Consider the following 17907-nt stretch of genomic DNA (forward strand, 5'->3'; position numbering starts at 1 on the left):
AGATTCTTCTCACACTCAACAGCCCCACTGTTACAATTTGTCCATCCATGCTGGATTTCCTTCTCAGTTTTTGAATGGGTTTGACAAAAGTGCAATCTCATAGTCCAGCTTGAGTAGATAAGTAGGTGTGGCTTACCTATCAGGCAGCATATGTGCAATAACCATGAGGGAAATCGTCCTTTGTCAAAGTGAAGTTATCTAAAAGTCGTGGTCTCTCTACACCGCATATGGTGCTATCACAGAGACTAGTGGAATACATTAACACATACATTTTCACATAGTACTTGAAAAACCGACTTTAGTACACAAACAGGATCACTTATCCTTCCAGGAAATGCCACATAAATATGAAATGAACACTCATTTAACAAATAACTCTTCTTTGTATTTTACTAATTATTTGAACTGTAGTGCATGTTACATAACTCGCAATTACAGCTCGGAAACACAACTGGAGAAGCAAAAGAAGGGCGACAGCTGTATTTGTATTTGTTATTCAGCAAAAGAAACACAGAAGTGGCAGGTCTTTTTTGTTTTTTGTTTTTATCTTAAGTGATATCTTAGCTGCTGCTTTAGCGGCACTATTGCAATGTAGTGCTCATTGAACTATGACCTTTGATAACACATGCTTGCCTAACTGGAGGGAAGGAAGAAAAGCTCTTTTTTTAAAACATTATTTTAACACAAACCACCCTCACCTGCCGTTTTAAATCTGAGCATATAGATCTGCACACATCATCCGTGCTTCACGTCATGTGGATAGTCTTAAGAAATAACCTACAGTTAAAGCAGAAGCTTCAGAAAATAGTTGCTTTACACACACGCTTGAGTTCCAGTTCCCAAAAAAAAGTGTAACATTGTTGTCAAACTGTTGGACTACCTCACAGGTTCCTTCCATTTGCTTTAGTCCAAGGACCCCGCTGGAGGCCAGTTATTTAAACCCATTCCTTGTTTTTTCATTACATCTTCTACTCTTAATTATTTATATGTCTTTAGATACTGTATACCTGTCTCATGTTGCAGGACAGAAGTTTCAAATTCACTTTGATATTCCACTAGATCCCAGTGTGTGCAGCAGTTATCACTGGATTCAGCTGCTCTTAAGAGTTACTGGTCAGGCCACCCCACCCTCTGATTGACATCACAGGGAGTGATCTGAACAAGAACAACTGCTTTTTAAAAAAAAATTCTGAGCCGTTAATCAGTCACACAATAGCATTTTTAAGTAATTTGTGTTCAATCAAAACAAAAACATTGTAATCATACCTATAAAAACAAGTTAAAATATCCTATGTTACGTACTATTGACTGAAACTTAAGCTCAATGGGGAAAAGCATATCGCATCACTGAGGGTGTGTTTGTGAGGCACGGTGACATCCCAGTGACTCAGCAATATAAGAACCTTATATTCTTAAAGAGCCACTTGTTTTCAGGGTGCCGTTACAGCTGTTGTTCACATATCAGCAAGGGAAATATCATTTTCCTTGCTTTTACCACAAAAAGGTTAACATGAACAGGTAGTGTACCAATAAAAAATGAACTTTTAAAGCTACAGCTGGTTATTACAACGCTGAAGGTGGGAGACCAGAGACATGATGCAGCAACAAACAGAAAGAAAATGACTGGCCTGCCTTTTGTACTTCACAAACTGTTGCATGTAATCACGTCAGTCTTTGTTAATAACAGACTAATAATATCAACAGTATATATAATACTAATATTGAGACATGAGTTCAGTCTGAGAGGTTACTTCACAGCAAACAAACGTGGGAGTTTAGAACATGTTTTGAATTCTAGCAAAAGTGGCAATGAATTTATCTTCCACTCAAAGCAACAATAAGCGAGTGCATTAGTTTATGTTACTATTGGAGTGTCTGCTGAGGACTTCAAACACCACTGAGTTTAAAAGGCACATGGCTCATTTGCTTCGTTCTCAAGACACGTCACATTGATCTTGCATTGTGTGCATAACTTTGTTTGCTTTGAAACAAATCCACAAGTGGAATATTCCCAGTGATGCAGCAGTTACAGTCATGTAACAGAGCAGATATCCAACACAACAATGCCAGACTGTGGCTTGGAAACACTATTTTTTAATGATGTATTTGCATAGCATGGTGACACAGCAGTTTCTGCAGAGGGTGGCACGAATGCCCTTCTGATGGTCCTCCTTGGGCCCTCGCTCTCTGGGGCCTCTGGATGTCAAGGCCTGGATCTCCTTCATGCCTGCTTCATGCCCTGGGGGACAGGCCTATGGCTCCCCACACCCTCTAGCACAGAGTGCCAAAGTGTGGGGCCCGCCCCCTAGGGGGGGCACAGAGCCATTGCAGGGGGGGGGGTGCAGGATGAAAAGGGAAACAAACAAAAAAAAAAACCCAACTTGGACACTGCTAGTACAGGGCGCCCACACAAACGCAAAGCAGGAGATGAAGCATCGCTGAATATGTTTCCAAACCAACTTCATTCTAAGCCAAAGACTAGAAAATATGATGAAGCATATCTTCCCTTTGGTTTCACCTGCACAAGTGCCGAGGTAGTAGTGATGGGATTTCCGGCTCTTTTTAGAGAACCGGCTCTTTCGGTTCGGCTCACTAAAAAGAGCCGGCTCTTTCGGCTCCGAACCGGCTCTTCAGGTTGTTTTGTTGCTTTAATTAATTTATTATTAACAATAATATAAAATTATGCACAAAAGGAATTACTAATGTAAAAAAAAGTGGTTTTATTTATATATGTTTATATATAAATATAGGCGGTGGCCCCTAGAGACAAAACACGTACAAGCTCCAAAAAGCATGTACAAACTCCAAAACACATTTCTAGCATGAACTGAACTTCCAAAACAGAGCTACCTAGATCACTTAAATTACACAATTGAAAGCATGAAAGCATATGTGTATTGTTTGTGTATTTATACACAAGCATTCATATATAGTCAAATAATAAAAAAAAAAAAAAATGTTCATTTACCTGTTATTACCACACACCAAATCCGGTTGTTGGTACTTGCTGGCTTGTGTAGCCACTAGGTAACAAAAGTTCAACACTGCCCCTAGCATCCTGGAGCACTTCTGTTGTCTTTTGTACGTGCTTCGGAGTTTGTATGTGTTTTTTACGTGTTTTGGAGTTTGTATGTGTTTTTTACGTGTTTTGGAGTTTTTACGTGTTTTGGAGTTTGTACGTGCTTCAGGGTTTGTACGTGCTTCAGGGTTCATACGTGATTTGAAGTTTGTATGTGCTTTGTCTGTAGGGGCCACCGTAAATATACTTTTATTTATTCACTCCACATAAAATGTAATAAATAAATCATATAATACAAAAATCAACTATTCACATTTCAACTTTTAACTATTTAAATTTTCAGCTTTTTCTTTTTACAAATTTAAAGTGAAACAACACAAAACACTGCAAACCACAACACATTTAAATATAAATTATAATATGAAAACAAAAAGAACATGCATATTCTCTGTCATATGGACCTGCATGAATAAACTTTCTGAATCCTTTATCATCTGCAACTGAAAATAGTTGTGGATGATTACTATACCTTTCTAATGTGACGTTGTTGTCCCTGGCTCTCTTTCTCTGTCTCTCCCTCCTGCTCGGTTCCTGTGCTACTGAGTGTAACTACTGCCCCTACCCCTTCTTCCCAGCACAAGGCTCGCATGCTGAGTGAAGCAGAAAAAAAGTAGGAGAGAGAGAGGGTGAGAGAAAGAAAAAAAAACACAGCTCGAAATAAGGAGCCGGCTCCTGTCGTTCACGTCAAAGACCCGGCTCTAAGTGCAATTTCGTTCGCGATCGACCCATCACTACAAGGTAGGTCTCCCCTGCAGAATTGGTTTTCCCTTCCTTGGGAGCAGCCTGGGCTCTTCAAATCACAGACAAACAACATCCCACAATTTTTGGATTTTTAATTCACAAACACTTGTTGTAATGACTAACTACTCCTGACATTTTGGAGATGTTAGCTCTTTATACAGTAAAGTTACAGCAGGATACAAATAATATCAGGCTGATCCTGCCACGATTTGTTCCCTCGGTTCAAATCAAGGACAAACAGCATCTCACAGCTGTTTATGTTTTTGAACCCATTTTGCACAGAGAGGCATTTTTTGAAAAATGTATTGATAGCAATGTTGAATATTATTACACAGGAAAAAAACAGCTACATGTAAAACAATTACACCGTGATGCCTCTGCCTTTCTAAATGAAGGAACAGTAACTGCGTGTGTATATGTAAGCATGTAAAACCTGAAGATAGTCAGATTAACAGTATTTTGTCTCTATCTGCCATTCTGCAATTCATCTCATGTAAACAATAAGGTAGCGCACAGCGTGACGTGAGAAAAGGCACATACCTTTGAGGCTGCCTGATGAACTCTGTATTCCTTGTCCACACATAAATGCAAAAAAGGAGTTTTAAAAAATCTCCGTTTTCGGTGATTCGAAACGCCGTTTACGTGTGGACGAAACAGCTGCGTTTTCAAAAATACCCGTGTAGGTGTGGACTTAGCGTAAAAGAGTTAGTAGTTTATTTCATTACTACATGTCATTTTACTTGTATTTGTTTAATTGTTTACTAAATGTTTGAGGTGTGAAATAAACCGCAATGGAGCAAAATATGTGTGTGTGTGGTTGGAGGATGTGTTTGTGCTTCTTCTTTCTTTACCCTTTCCTACCTCCCAGCCATGTCTGTCCCGTCAGTAACAACTAAAAATAAAATAAAAAAAGAATAATAACAAAGGTTGATCAAATGGACCAATATGTCAAGGCCTTGATGATCCACTTGGTAAAGTAAATCCGTTGGGTATCTTTGTTGGCCTTTAGACAATTTTGATGGCCAAAGAACCAAACGGGACAGGCAAAAAAAAAAGAAAAAACACAAACAAAAAAACTTTCTGCAGCCCTGTGGCCATTATTGGCTACATGCTGATTATTACCATTGATTGATTTTTTTTCCCATGCAGCTTTTAAACAGGAAATAAGTTTAAAAACCACATTTGGTGAATAAAAGAGGACAGAGAGGTCGGTGTTCACATTACTCCCAAAGACCATGAAATTTGCATTTAATCCAAAAGATAAAAGATCAGAATAGCATAAAATTTTTATTACTGGGTTGCAGTGTCACATTTATTTCACATTCATTTGTGAAAACATTTCATTATATAAATAATGGGCATGTGCTCTTGTTTACAATCCCCCCCCCCACACACACACACACAGCAGTGACATGATAGCTTCTGAAAACGAAGCCTAAACATAAACATATGCAACAGTATCCAACCGAACAGCCAGATATCCACACGCAAGACTTTCAGCAAGGCCTTAGAAAAGACTGAGGCTCACGAGAAAAGGGTAGATGCATTGCAGTGATAAGACATGTATTGCACTAGCATAGCTGTTCAAGGCTACTTGTCACTTTTGGAGCGATGCGCACGGACACACTCAAACAGAAAAAGACTATTCCTGCTGGGACGTGCTTCTCAACTGCAGTGCAAAAAAATTCTCCTTCTACGGATTATAATTAATTGCATTTGAGGTTTCTATACAAATAGGGGAGTGCTTATTTCATCTAACTTTAAGAACAACAACAAAAAAGATGTGTACATGCACAAAGAAAAGGCAAAGGCATACAGAACTGTAAATATCCACACATAAATAGAAATTTTAAAAAAAGCCACTATGGTTTATTCGTCAAACTTTGTGAAATTAAAAAGTTTGACTAAGAAATTATTTCCCTATGAATAATCTGGAAATAAAGTACCATTTATTTCTGGAAATAAATAAGAGACACTTAAGGGCAGCTGCCCTCTGAATTAGACAGGCAAAAATATAATTATGAATGTTTAACGTAATCACACATATTTTCCTCAGGCAAGCCTGAAGATTCATGCAAGGTGTTCCTTATTTGTACCATCTCTCAAAACACATTAAGGTGGAGCAGCCTTCAAAGAGTCACTGCCAAAGGACATGGCTTCAGAGAGAAAAGGAGCGAAGATTGGCGATGGGAAATAGACACGCTGCCCAGACTTTATGCTCTACAAATTTTAGAGATTGATGAGGATTGTTGGTGAGCCAAGGCCCTCTTCCAGCCATGGTACAGACGAGGGGGTGCAATGCTGAGCTGTGCGCCGATGAATGCGGCGGAGTCGCCGTAAGTACAGTATAATAGAAAGCAAAACAATGAAGAAGCAAGCCAGGAATAAGTAGTGATTGTTGACAAAGGAGAAGCTGTGTCGCCAGTGAGAGTGCGCTCCTTTCAGGCTTTCCTGTTGGATGTCCCTGGAAGAGGTCACAACAAGAACAAGTCACACATATTACAACAGTTTAGGAAACAAAGACAGAGTCCTGTAGTGAAATCTAGCTCTGTAGATCCACTAACCATGGCTGCACTCATTCACATGAACAACATTATTTTCACTGGGCAAAATGACTTAAAGCTTGATTAGTAAACTGATGAGGAAAGGGCAACACGTGCGAGAAAATCCATCTTACCTTAAAGGCAGAAATCGTGTTCTGTAAAGTATAGCTCCAAGAGTCCACTGGACCTCCTTATCGTAGACCAATAAAGCAGTCTTTAGGTTTTTATAATTGGTTGGGAAAGAGAAGCCTGTGTGCAATACTTCATACATCCATGCCGATTTAAAACACTGGTACCTGCAGACAGGAAAAATACAGCACATGCTGAACATTCATGCAGCAGAGATATTGGAGGAATGTGACAAGTTATATGTTGTTTTCAGAAACTGCTGGAGAGTCCTGACTTACTTCAATCTATGGAGATCTGCATGTGAGGCGTATAACCCAGACTCAAAGCGTTCCCTCAGAATCTTCCACTGGGTGGCACAGTAACTCTGTAAATGTTTAATAAAAATGTCTGCAAAGTTTCCAATGATAAGTGAATGACAAACATTACTATAATCATTCTAGTGCTCAAAATAGCTCTACTCCACTGCTCAAAAGAGTTAAAGGAACACTGGATCATTACAGTCTAAATAAAGTTAAACTTGAGGGATCAATCCATCCTAATAGCAAGCGTGAGCCATTGTGAATCAATTTCACCTGCTTTGCTGTAAATCAAAGTGAAAACTGGTACAGTGGAGAGGTAACAAAACACATCTCAAAAAGGGAATGGTTTAGCAGGTGGTGAGCACCATTGCCTTCATCCCTGCTTACTGATGGCACTTGCCACTACTGGTAAGCATGAGACTGTTCCCGCAGCCCATTCAAGTTGCACAGCTACTCGAGCATGGTGCATCTCTATGACAATGGGGTTTACTGTCTCCCAGCACAGTCTCAAGAGTGTGGAGGACATACAAGGAGACGGGCTGTTGCGCAAGGAGAAGGGCATCAACTCAGCAAGCAAGACTGAAGGACCAGGAGGAACACTGCCAGAGCCCTACACGACCTAGGGGGATAGCATATTGTGATAAAGTTCATTATTTTCTGTAATGTACTGATAAACATTAGACTTTCATATATTTTAGATTCATTACACACAACTGAAGTAGTGCAAGCCTTTTATTGTTTTAATATTGATGATTTTGGCATACAGCTCATGAAAACACAAAATTCCTATCTCAAAAAATTAGCATATTTCATCCGACCAATAAAAGAAAAGTGTTTTTAATACAAAAAAAGTCAACCTTCAAATACTTACGTTCAGTTATGCACTCAATACTTGGTCGGGAATCCTTTGGCAGAAATGACTGCTTCAATGCGGCGTGGCATGGAGGCAATCAGCCTGTGGCACTGCTGAGGTGTTATGGAGGCCCAGGATGCTTCGATAGCAGCCTTAAGCTCATCCAGAGTGTTGGGTCTTGCGTCTCTCAACTTTCTCTTCACAATATCCCACAGATTCTCTATGGGGTTCAGGTCAGGAGACTTGGCAGGCCAATTGAGCACAGTAATACCATGGTCAGTAAACCATTTACCAGTGATTTTGGCACTGTGAGCAGGTGCCAGGTCGTGCTGAAAAATGAAATCTTCATCTCCATAAAGCTTTTCAGCAGATGGATGCATGAAGTGCTCCAAAATCTCCTGATAGCTAGCTGCATTGACCCTGCCCTTGATAAAACACAGTGGACCAACACCAGCAGCTGACATGGCACCCCAGACCATCACTGACTGTGGGTACTTGACACTGGACTTCAGGCATTTTGGCATTTCCCTCTCCCCAGTCTTCCTCCAGACTCTGGCACCTTGATTTCCGAATGACATGCAAAAGTTGCTTTCATCTGAAAAAAGTACTTTGGACCACTGAGCAACAGTCCAGTGCTGCTTCTCTGTAGCCCAGGTCAGGCGCTTCTGCCGCTGTTTCTGGTTCAAAAGTGGCTTGACCTGGGGAATGTAGCACCTGTAGCCCATTTCCTGCACACGCCTGTACACGGTGGCTCTGGATGTTTCTACTCCAGACTCAGTCCACTGCTTCCGCAGGTCCCCCAAGGTCTGGAATTGGTCCTTCTCCACAATCTTCCTCAGGGTCCGGTCACCTCTTCTCGTTGTGCAGCGTTTTCTGCCACACTTTTTCCTTCCCACAGACTTCCCACTGAGGTGCCTTGATACAGCACTCTGGGAACAGCCTATTCGTTCAGAAATTTCTTTCTGTGTCTTACCCTCTTGCTTGAGGTTGTCAATGATGGCCTTCTGGCCAGCAGTCAGGTCGGCAGTCTTACCCATGATTGCGGTTTTGAGTAATGAACCAGGCTGGGAGTTTTTAAAAGCCTCAGGAATCTTTTGCAGGTGTTTAGAGTTAATTCGTTGATTCAGATGATTAGGTTAATAGCTCGTTTAGAGAACCTTTTCATGATATGCTAATTTTTTGAGATAGAAATTTTGGGTTTTCATGAGCTGTATGCCAAAATCCTCAATATTGAAACAATGAAAGGCTTGAACTACTTCAGTTGTGTGTAATGAATCTAAAATATATGAAAGTCTAATGTTTATCAGTACATTACAGAAAATAATGAACTTTATCACAATATGCTAATTTTTTGAGAAGGACCTGTATGTCACTGACTAAACTGTCAGAAAGAGCCCATAAAAGTGACATCAGGGCCCCGAGTCCGTCAGCAGGCTCTGCGCTCACAACCTAGTACCGTGGAGCTCTGCTGGCACTTTTTTTAGCGCCACTCACCTTGGCAGCCTTGGCGTACTTCGAAGCATTATAATCTCCACCCATGCGCAGCACATCCTCCATGCAGTAGTAGAACTCAGAGAAGCCATAGAACTGACTGTTGCTGTAGTCAATTGCCGGCTGGTAGACGCCATTGAGGGAGGTTTGGGTGTCATTGGTGCGGTTTAGGAATGGCAGGAGAATTTGCCTACACTGGTCAAAGTCTCCAGTGCCTCGCAGATACAGGCGCTGCGTAGGTGGGCCGATCTCATCCTGCAGGTCAGTGGGTAGACACGGGTCCAGCAGTGGAGACTCCACTGTTTCACCAATATGCTGATCTAAGAGCCTGAATAAATATAATAAATATCTGCAATACTGTGTAGTGCCACCTTTAAAAAACAAAAACAAAAACAGTTTAATTAAGCCAAGAGAATAACCTGCAGATCTCACCTGTTTCGGGCTGCAGTATTTCTGATGAGATTCTCCTCATATCTTTGGCGTGCTGCATTTCCTCCATAACCCAGAAAGGTGGACACATAAACACGATACACATGCTCTGTGCGATGCACGTCACACCCCAAGTTAAACTCGGCCAGTAAGTTCTTGGCGATTTCCTCCTACAGAGCAAACACACATCAGCACGAGAAGTGACTCCCTCCCTCTACTTACGCATATTCAAATTGACACACCCGCACTTCTAAAGTGCGTGTATGCATATAGACACACCTTTATTATTAGAGCAGGGCGCCCATAGTCGAGGCAAGAAAAGAAAAGAGAAAGCTAAATATTGTGTCTCAAATAAGGCATCTCAAAACATCAAAGAAGCTGAGATTAACTGTTTAGGGAGGCTACAGTCAATCAGTGGCATATTTGCTGAGCCTGCAGCTGGCTTACAGTAGAGTCAATAGTGATGAATGGAGAGCAGATCATCTCCACGGGACAAAAATGGTGCATACAGGTTTTACCAGGAAATGATAGAGGGTGGAAGAAGGGGAGTAAGGGGGGTGGGGGAGAAAAACAGAGGGTGAGTGGCAAAAACCAAAGACAGCACGAAAACAGAATTGGTTGTGGATAATAACCTGCTGTGGAGAAGCAAAGCTTACAGTTTTGGGCACTTCGTACGCAATCTGTGTGGAGACACCACCCATGTCCAGGACACCTGTGGTCCTTTTCCTCAACAGCATCTCCTGCTGATCGCCGCCTGGAACATGTACCTCCACTACAGCCTCGCCGTCTTGGGTGATCGAGAGCAAAGGGGTTTGAGATTCAGTTAGTGAAGGCGTATCGTATGAGCACCGCGTTAGCAGATACAAAAGTCTCCATAGATTTAGTTAACATGCAGCACAACAGCCTTTTATTGGCAAAAACTTAGTACACAAGTGTAATGCTACCTTCTTGGATTCTTACCATTGTGCACATGGTCAAATCTTCCAAGGACAAAGTTGATTCCAATCCAAGCATAGACACCTAAAACCAATAAATACAAAGTAAATTATGATATAAGGTTTAGTGTCAGAAAACTTTTCAGTGGCCACAAAGTGATGAATCAAATAGACTCCCACTGTATTAAATATAAAACAACACAAACCATTCTCATTCTGTATAACACATTGATGTTCATTCTTGTGTACTGTGTACTATAAAATTTCATGTTGTAATTTTATGTATTTGTTGCCTGGACTACATCGTTGTACATTGTCTGATGATGTGTTAAATTTCTTATTTATTGTTTTTGTCTAACGTGCCAGGAACTCGATATTTTCACTGATTTGTTCATTTACATGCACTGTCCCTTTGAAATAAACTAAATTCAAATTACGTTTCCATTTACGTACCTTCTTGTTTTCCAGAAATCACTTCCACGTGGGAATCCGAGAAGAGGAAGTTGAAGTGGACTGGGATATCTGTGCGCAGATCCTCCAGAAGTGCTTCCTGTTGACTGAAATCAAACAAACAAAATAACAAAAACTTTGCTTTTTTTTAACTGTAACTCAGGTCAGCTCAGGTGTTAACAGATTTGTAGTTTACGATTTTATTCTTATTGGGGTTTTACTTTTCGGGGAGGATTCTCATTCCAGCTGTGCACAGGACATACAAGGGTGTTTCCTGGTGCTTGTGTTTGGGGATGTGCTGGGCTGCAAAGCTCAGCAGTGGGTATATATAATCACTGGCTTTCTCCGGTGTTTTAGCCAATTCGGAAATACCTGAAGGAAAACACACATTAGATCGCAGCGGGTAAATAAAAGGCAGTACAAGATGCAGAAATGCGTGCATCACCAAATAATATTGTGATAACAGTTTGAGTCAAACACTGGACATCTCACCTGGCTTGATTTTCATGACCACTGGCTTGCGGTTCTGATCTCGCATTTGCCGGATGTCCAGCAGTTCGTGGGGATTACCGTTGTGCCGGGGCCAGCAGTACACGAACACCCTGGAGCCACTGCTGCCACAGTCCACTACCAAACCGTAGTTCAGGTTGGGGTTGGTTGTGTCTGTTGCGTCGATATCAGTGACCCTAGCTAAATGCCTGTTGAGAATCGTAAAAGTTAGAAATGATGCTTCCCATGTTTACTAGGACATCTACAACTGGATAGTAGTTGTGTAAAACCTGTGGAAGTGATTTTCCTTTGTGATCCAGCTGACGTGCCCCTTTCCAGCAACAAGCAGCAGGTAGAGCAGCCCTATGAGGCAGACCACTAGACTGATGAAGAGCAGCTGTCTGATTGATGGTATCAGGAGCCGAGGAAGAACCTGGGATGAGAGGCTGAAGTGCCACGAAGCTGGGAAAAGGCACGAAAAGCTGATCCTGTCAACAAAAGATAAGAGAGCCTCAGCAAAGTATGAAACGTCACAGATATGTGAAAGGTATGCGAGGAGAAACCAACCTTCCCATGATGGACATTTCTTCTACTTGTTGCTTTACTTATCACTATAAAGCATGAAGCTGGAAGATGAATATCTGCCTTGTTCCAAACGTCCTGATGTCTTCATTTATCATTGTGACCTTTTAGGGGGCAATGTTATAAATTAACAGTTATTCACATTTTATTTTGAGGGGAACTTGAGCTCTTTTATCAAGAAGGCCTGCAGAGCCGGTACGACACAGGACATGTAGCATATTCTCGCTGTAAAGGCAACGTATTTAAACTACAGACAGACATTAGCCAAACAGGAAAAGCACTGCTTATAAAAGGAAAGCCGATAAGCGCTCACACGACCTAACATTTGCATTTCAGACGTTTGTGTTGAATAACGTTTGACTTTGGTTGTAGTAGAAAGCTAAATTATCCTATTTTTGCCCATTTTTACTGATCGTCACTGTAAAACCGGTAATGTGACGTGTTCACAGCTCCTAGCCGGTTTATTACTTACTAGGAAAGGTGTGAAAATCCCCCTTTTCTTGAAAATGTCGCATTTATTAGCAGCCAGATGCTAACCTCTGGCTAACTAACGTAAAGGTACGAGAAAGAATCCGGTGAGTGACGTGGTAGTCGAGACGTGGTGATTGATTTTTATCTCCGCGTAGCCCGGATCGGAAGCCTGTGGGCAGACAGCCGCCCGTCTTGTTTTTTTCTTCTTCCACGTCTAATGTAGGGATTATTGTGCAATACCGCCACCTACTTTCTGGAATTAGGTAAGAAATGATCCCCAGGTGATGTGAAATCATCGTGTTTAAAGGGAGAAGTTAGGAAAGAAAAAGAAAGGTGTCAAAGGTATATACTGAGTTGTGCGCACGGATGGACACCAGCAAGGAAAAGGACTTTTATTGACTGACAGGCAGAGATCATGCTGGGAAGAATGTGCAGCAGGTTCAGGTGATTAAGGACAGGTATTGAAATGTAGAAACGAAGACACAACACGTGTGTGAATGAGATGGAAACAGTTTAATATGCGAGAGGTAGGAGGACGAGTTTAAATACTTGGGGTCAAACATCCAAGGCAATGAGAGAGAGGTAAAAAAGAGAGCAGACAGTGTGGAGTGTCAGGAGTGATTTATAACAGAAAGGTAACAGCAAGAGTGAACAGGAAGATTTACAAGATGGTAGTGAGATCTGCTATGATGGGTGGTTTGGAGATGTTTGCACTGAGATGTTTTCATTGAGAGTGACCAGAATTGACAGGATTAGAAATGAGTACATCAGAGGGACAGCACAGGCTGAGCGGGTTGGAGACAAAGGTAGAGAGGCAAGGCTGAGATAGTTTGGACATGTGCAGTGGATTGATAGTGGATATAAAATCATAAGTCATACACAAATCCAACTCATGTGTATTTAATATAAGATTTATAGCTTACTGAAAAGACAATACATTAATATTGACTTTCTAATAAGTTTGAAAAACAATAACAAATGATTTAAAACATGGTATAAATTATACAGCACATTTTCAAATGTATCCAAGTTACTGTAATAACTCTTTTTATATAAGACAAGTTATCAAGTGTTACTTCAATATGTTCTCTCAGTGCAAAAATAACCTGTGATAACCTGCCAAAACTCGTAGAGCTGTAGTAGAACCTCACACTATAAAAGGTGCACAGTAATTTTATTTGCTGTACGTCAGGGGTGTCAGACTCAAATACACAGTGGGCCAAAATTCAAAACTGGAAAAAAGTCGCGGGCTAACGTTAATATTTATTGAAAGATATTTATTCCTCCAGATATAAGAATGAATCTTTTCTTATGGACTCAAACACGTTTTGCTGAAAAACTGAATATGGAACAAGCAAAGCTTAATACTAAACAATATATATATTAGCTGTATAATACCAGTAGGCCAGCTCTAAAAGTAATTTTGTATGGCTTCGCGGGCCAAATATAATTAGGCTGCGGGCCAAATTTGGCCCGCGGGCCAGAGTTTGACACCTATGCTGTACATGAATCAGCTGGTAATCTCTTCATTATGCCCAGACAATTTGAACATTACTGCACGTCTTGCAGGCCAGCCACTCGGAGTAACTAATTTGCCAGCAGCAACTCACGTCCATATACTTCAGTCTCTTGCTCTGCTGTAATAAACTCTTCACCGTTCTAATCGTCACGTCTGTCCGCTGCAGATCAACGTGGCGTACCCGACCGAGCGGCACGAGAGGTGAGCCTGTGGATTCTGCAGAAGCACGCGGCTCATAGTTCTCTGTGCGTAGCACACTCTGTAAAGTGTAGTCCAAGGGGCACGGCAGGGAGACGAGTGAGAGCTTCTCCAGTAAAGGGGAACCGGTCAGGAGACACCTGAGGACCGTCTTCAGGGACATCCAGAACATTGCAGGCTTTACTTGGCTGTGCTCATAGGAGAAACTTCAGGGAGAGACAAAGAAGATGAGGAAAAATCTTTGATAGATTGCCATAGTCTTGTCTGCTAATCAAAATATAATTTTCTGGCCTCATTTCTTAAGTTTCAAATAATTATTTCCTCTCACTTTATTTTGTTATATGCCACAACACAGATAGGTGCTCCCGAGGCAGAAAAAAAGCTTAAAAAGAAGAATATGAACACTATAGAGGCCAGCGTTATCTGTACAATAGGGCCTTTTAAGCTTGGCAGCAAGAATAGACTTTTGATTTTCCTCTAATGGCATGATTAAATGTCAGATTGATGTGAAACATCATTATGAGCAGCCTACTACAAGAACACACAAAGAAACAGTGTAGAATCTTTACTGATGGGCAATACTTCCTGGTATACCATAAATAGTACCTCAGCAGTAACCTTACCTGAGTGTGAGAGAGCAAAGGTTAGGCAGACGTGGAAGATCTCCATTGTCCTGTTGATCCTCCTCATGTTCTATTTGTAGGAAGGAGGGAGAAGGCTCAGCAGAAATGAGCAGGTCTCTGAGTCTGGGACAGGCCCTGATGACTGGCAGGAGTCTGGTGTAGGAGTTGGTTTTCACCCCTTCAAGTGTAAGAGAAATCAGAGAGCACCCTGCAACTAACAGAGAGGGAAGGAGGTTGTCCAGATTTCCTGGGAATTGGACCGAGAGTCTCTGCAGCTGACCGGACCAGGCCTTGAGGCCCGCGGCTAACAGAGATACCTTGCTTCCTCCTCTAGTGTTTTCATTACTGTCAACACTCACAGACATGGAGCAAATGCCTGGACATAAATGACCTAAACTATCCAGAGAGTCAAAGGTTAAGCCCTTAACATCCTTCAGTTTCAGGGCAAAGTCTGACTGTGACAGATGTGTCCTTTTTTGTCCTGACTGCCTCTGAGAGCAAGGCGGCCCTTCATCTCTACTTGTATCTTCCTCACTCCCACTCCTATACTCCTCCCATGATATCCCCTCCTCCTCTTCATCCTCATTTTCTCTATCCACTGCTGTTTTTTCTCTCCTCATTCTTAAATTATCCTTGCCCTCCTTGTCCCTTCTTTCCTGCCAAACCTGTTCCAGCATGGCAACTCCTTCCCTGCTTGTAAACTCATCTGCCAGGCTGAACTCTCTGTGCTCGATGAGGCAGCAGGCCTTTTCTATGCCCTCCATGGCTACTCTTTCCAGGGAGGGGAGAGAGAGAAGGAGGTAGGCTGCAGCAGCTACAGGTTCTTCCTCTTGTACCCCAAACCCAATATCCAGAGCCAGCAGACTGCTGAGGGGAAGAGGAGCCAGGGTTGCAGGAAAGGATGAGGACTGATCAGAGCAGGAAGTGGAAACAGAACTCTGAGCTTTAGAGGGACTGCCTGAGGATGAGCAGAAAGCTCCACCTCCAAGAGGAAGCAATGCACCTGGGGAAAGCAAATGACAGTGGGATACATCTAGATGCCGCAACAAACGGCAACGCTGAGCGATTGTTCTGATTACATGCTTGTCACAGGACATGCGAGTCAGAGAGAGGGAGCGCAAAGTAGGAAGGCCATGGAGGGTTTCGGAAATGACCTTTGAAGGTAGCTGCTGGGCTCCAGACAAATCCAGACTCCTCAAATCCTGAGACAAAAACACAGAAAGTTCAGACTCACAATAAATAATCAGACAGAGAAATATTAAAATAATTTGTATGAATTTTCGACTTTCTGGCGTAATTGCAGTGGGTTTAAATTTCCAAATATGTAGCACCCTCTTAGCAACTGGTTTAAAATAAGTCTTTGGGTAATGGATCACATGCAGTCAGCCCAGACACACTGCAGTTTACAGCTGCATCCATCATGACCCTCCATGGTGTCAACATTCGTGCTTCGATTATAACACTGACAGGTTGTCAGGACAAAGTCATGTGACTCTCAAAAGGAACCAAGGTATGATTAAAACAAAAAGCACCACCAGGTCCTGCAGGATTACCCAACATATATTTTAAAAGCATGTGTGAACAGGGTCTTAATTTTCATTTTAGGAGCTGTTCATTCCCAGAATAAAAAACGAATGAAATGGTAACATAAAGGATATTTAATGCAGGAAGGAAAATGTCTCTTTTACTTAAAATATAAATATATGAAAAATGTCTATAGCTGGAGAAGAACCCCCTTAACCATTAGCCATAAACTGCATGTGCAGTAAAAGATGAGACACGGACATAGAAGCGGTGGTTTCTCTCTAACCTGGCAGCGTGCAGCAATGTGAGTGCAAAGGGCTGGGGTGACCAAAGCAGGACAACTTTCCAGAGACAGACCTCGAAGCTGGGGCACCAATAGGAGGTGGAGGGCTGCCCTGGACAACTGCTTTCTGCTGCACAGCAGGCATGTCAGCTCCTCAACCAGTTCACTGGCTACAGGCAGAGTTAAAGAGTAGAAAAAGAAACATCCACAAAGATATCATTAAGACACGTACAGCAGGGGATCACTTATAGTGATTTAGTCAAATCTGTGCTGCTGCTTTTTTAAAATTTCTCCAGTTATCATTTTTTAATTAGACCCTCATTAACTCACTGAGTAAGTTGAAAGGCCCCATGATGTATCTGAATGAATATTGATCCAGGTAGTTATCGGTATAGTCTTTCACCCACACTTCTTTCATGTTGTCAGCAAGGCTTAGCAGAGACAGCTGCCTCAGTGAAAGGACCGGACCATCTTCATCTGTCCTCCAGCAGTCTCCTGTTCTCTGCCTCCTGCGCCCGGGTCTAGCCTTCGCCCCACCACGTTCAGCCAAAGCCCGAAATAGGGGCATTGTGGGATTTCAGCTGACTTCAGGGCTGAAGTGGTCAAATGCAACAAGTGATGGAGGGTTAAAAGTAGAAATTGCTTTCTTTCATAAAGTCATAATGTTGATAAGGAGTTTTAACTCTTATGTAATTTGAATGGTGTCATTAGGATTGAAGTTATTTTACCAACAAATGTTAAAAAAAAAAAAAATACAGCACATATAAAGCTGACACGGTGCACACCCCCTCCTCTCACAGATCAGCGTTCATATCTAAACATTAAAACATACTAGCTGATGTTAATAACTACTTTGGTGTTCGTGTGTGAATGAGAGTGTGGGTGGTTAACCAAGCTACAGTAAACTGTTAACTATCAGTGCTGCTGTCTAACTAACTCGCCTTTGTAGTTACGGAAAGATTGAAAGGACCAGAATGCATTGTTTAGAATAGTTTCCAGTGCACTGACACCTACCTGGCAGATGTAACAGTGTGCTGTCTTGTTGTTATGCGAAAACAAAGCACAGTTGTACCTTGCTCTGACGCTTTCAACACTTCCTGACTGGACGCTCATCATTTGGAACCTTTTTCCCTGAGTTTTGTCTCCCAGGAGCACTCCGCGTCAGGTTGCCCGACTCAAGTGAAACAAACGTAAACTTCCCCGGTCTGAAAGTCCAGCGGAAACAAAGCAGTGCACGAGACTTCACTGGTAACCCGGTAGGGCTTTCTG

The 17907-nt window shown here is 41.9% G+C and overlaps 2 protein-coding genes across 4 annotated transcripts; both read right to left on the reverse strand.

Annotated features, from left to right (window-relative positions):
• Positions 1-5102: 5102 nt before the first annotated feature.
• On the reverse strand, positions 5103-12688 carry entpd4 (ectonucleoside triphosphate diphosphohydrolase 4). Of its 3 annotated transcripts, XM_035905049.2 has the most exons (14): positions 12493-12688; positions 12006-12124; positions 11729-11926; positions 11442-11647; positions 11171-11321; positions 10953-11056; positions 10525-10584; positions 10221-10351; positions 10012-10047; positions 9568-9734; positions 9139-9463; positions 6771-6856; positions 6498-6659; positions 5103-6284 (listed from the first exon to the last, which is right to left on the reverse strand). In XM_035905049.2, the coding sequence occupies exons 2-14, from the start codon at positions 12020-12022 to the stop codon at positions 6050-6052; spliced, it is 1878 nt and encodes a 625-aa protein (XP_035760942.2). In that variant the 5' UTR covers positions 12023-12124; positions 12493-12688; the 3' UTR covers positions 5103-6049. The 3 variants fall into 3 exon arrangements, with proteins under 3 accessions (XP_035760942.2, XP_006784114.2, XP_006784113.2); XM_006784051.3 differs by lacking the exon at positions 10012-10047; XM_006784050.3 differs by lacking the exon at positions 10012-10047 and having other exon boundaries at positions 10197-10351.
• A 687-nt stretch (positions 12689-13375) lies between these two features.
• Positions 13376-17861, reverse strand: si:ch211-214j8.12 (uncharacterized). The gene is made up of 5 exons (XM_006784052.3): positions 17653-17861; positions 16969-17231; positions 16642-16808; positions 14832-16033; positions 13376-14414 (listed from the first exon to the last, which is right to left on the reverse strand). Exons 2-5 carry the CDS (start codon positions 17204-17206, stop codon positions 14021-14023), a joined length of 2001 nt encoding a protein of 666 aa, XP_006784115.2. The 5' UTR covers positions 17207-17231; positions 17653-17861; the 3' UTR covers positions 13376-14020.
• Positions 17862-17907: the final 46 nt, after the last annotated feature.

Source organism: Neolamprologus brichardi, chromosome 12 (assembly GCF_056152115.1).
Source record: "Neolamprologus brichardi isolate AB-2024 chromosome 12, ASM5615211v1, whole genome shotgun sequence".
In the NCBI taxonomy this organism is placed as follows: domain Eukaryota; kingdom Metazoa; phylum Chordata; class Actinopteri; order Cichliformes; family Cichlidae; genus Neolamprologus; species Neolamprologus brichardi.

Bases quoted from the DNA above. Each gene is read 5' to 3' on its own strand.
- si:ch211-214j8.12 (XM_006784052.3), bottom strand. From the start codon at position 17,206: ATGCCCCTATTTCGGGCTTTGGCTGAACGTGGTGGGGCGAAGGCTAGA. The intron at 16,809-16,968 runs GTGAGTTAATGA...CTCTGCCTGTAG, and splicing joins GGGGCCTTTCAACTTACTCA to CCAGTGAACTGGTTGAGGAG. The intron at 14,415-14,831 runs GTAAGGTTACTG...CTCTCCCTGAAG, and splicing joins CTTTGCTCTCTCACACTCAG to TTTCTCCTATGAGCACAGCC.
- entpd4 (XM_035905049.2), bottom strand. The intron at 11,648-11,728 runs GTTTTACACAAC...GATTCTCAACAG, and splicing joins AAGGAAAATCACTTCCACAG to GCATTTAGCTAGGGTCACTG. The intron at 10,048-10,220 runs GTAAGCTTTGCT...TGTCCCGTGGAG, and splicing joins CGTACGAAGTGCCCAAAACT to ATGATCTGCTCTCCATTCAT.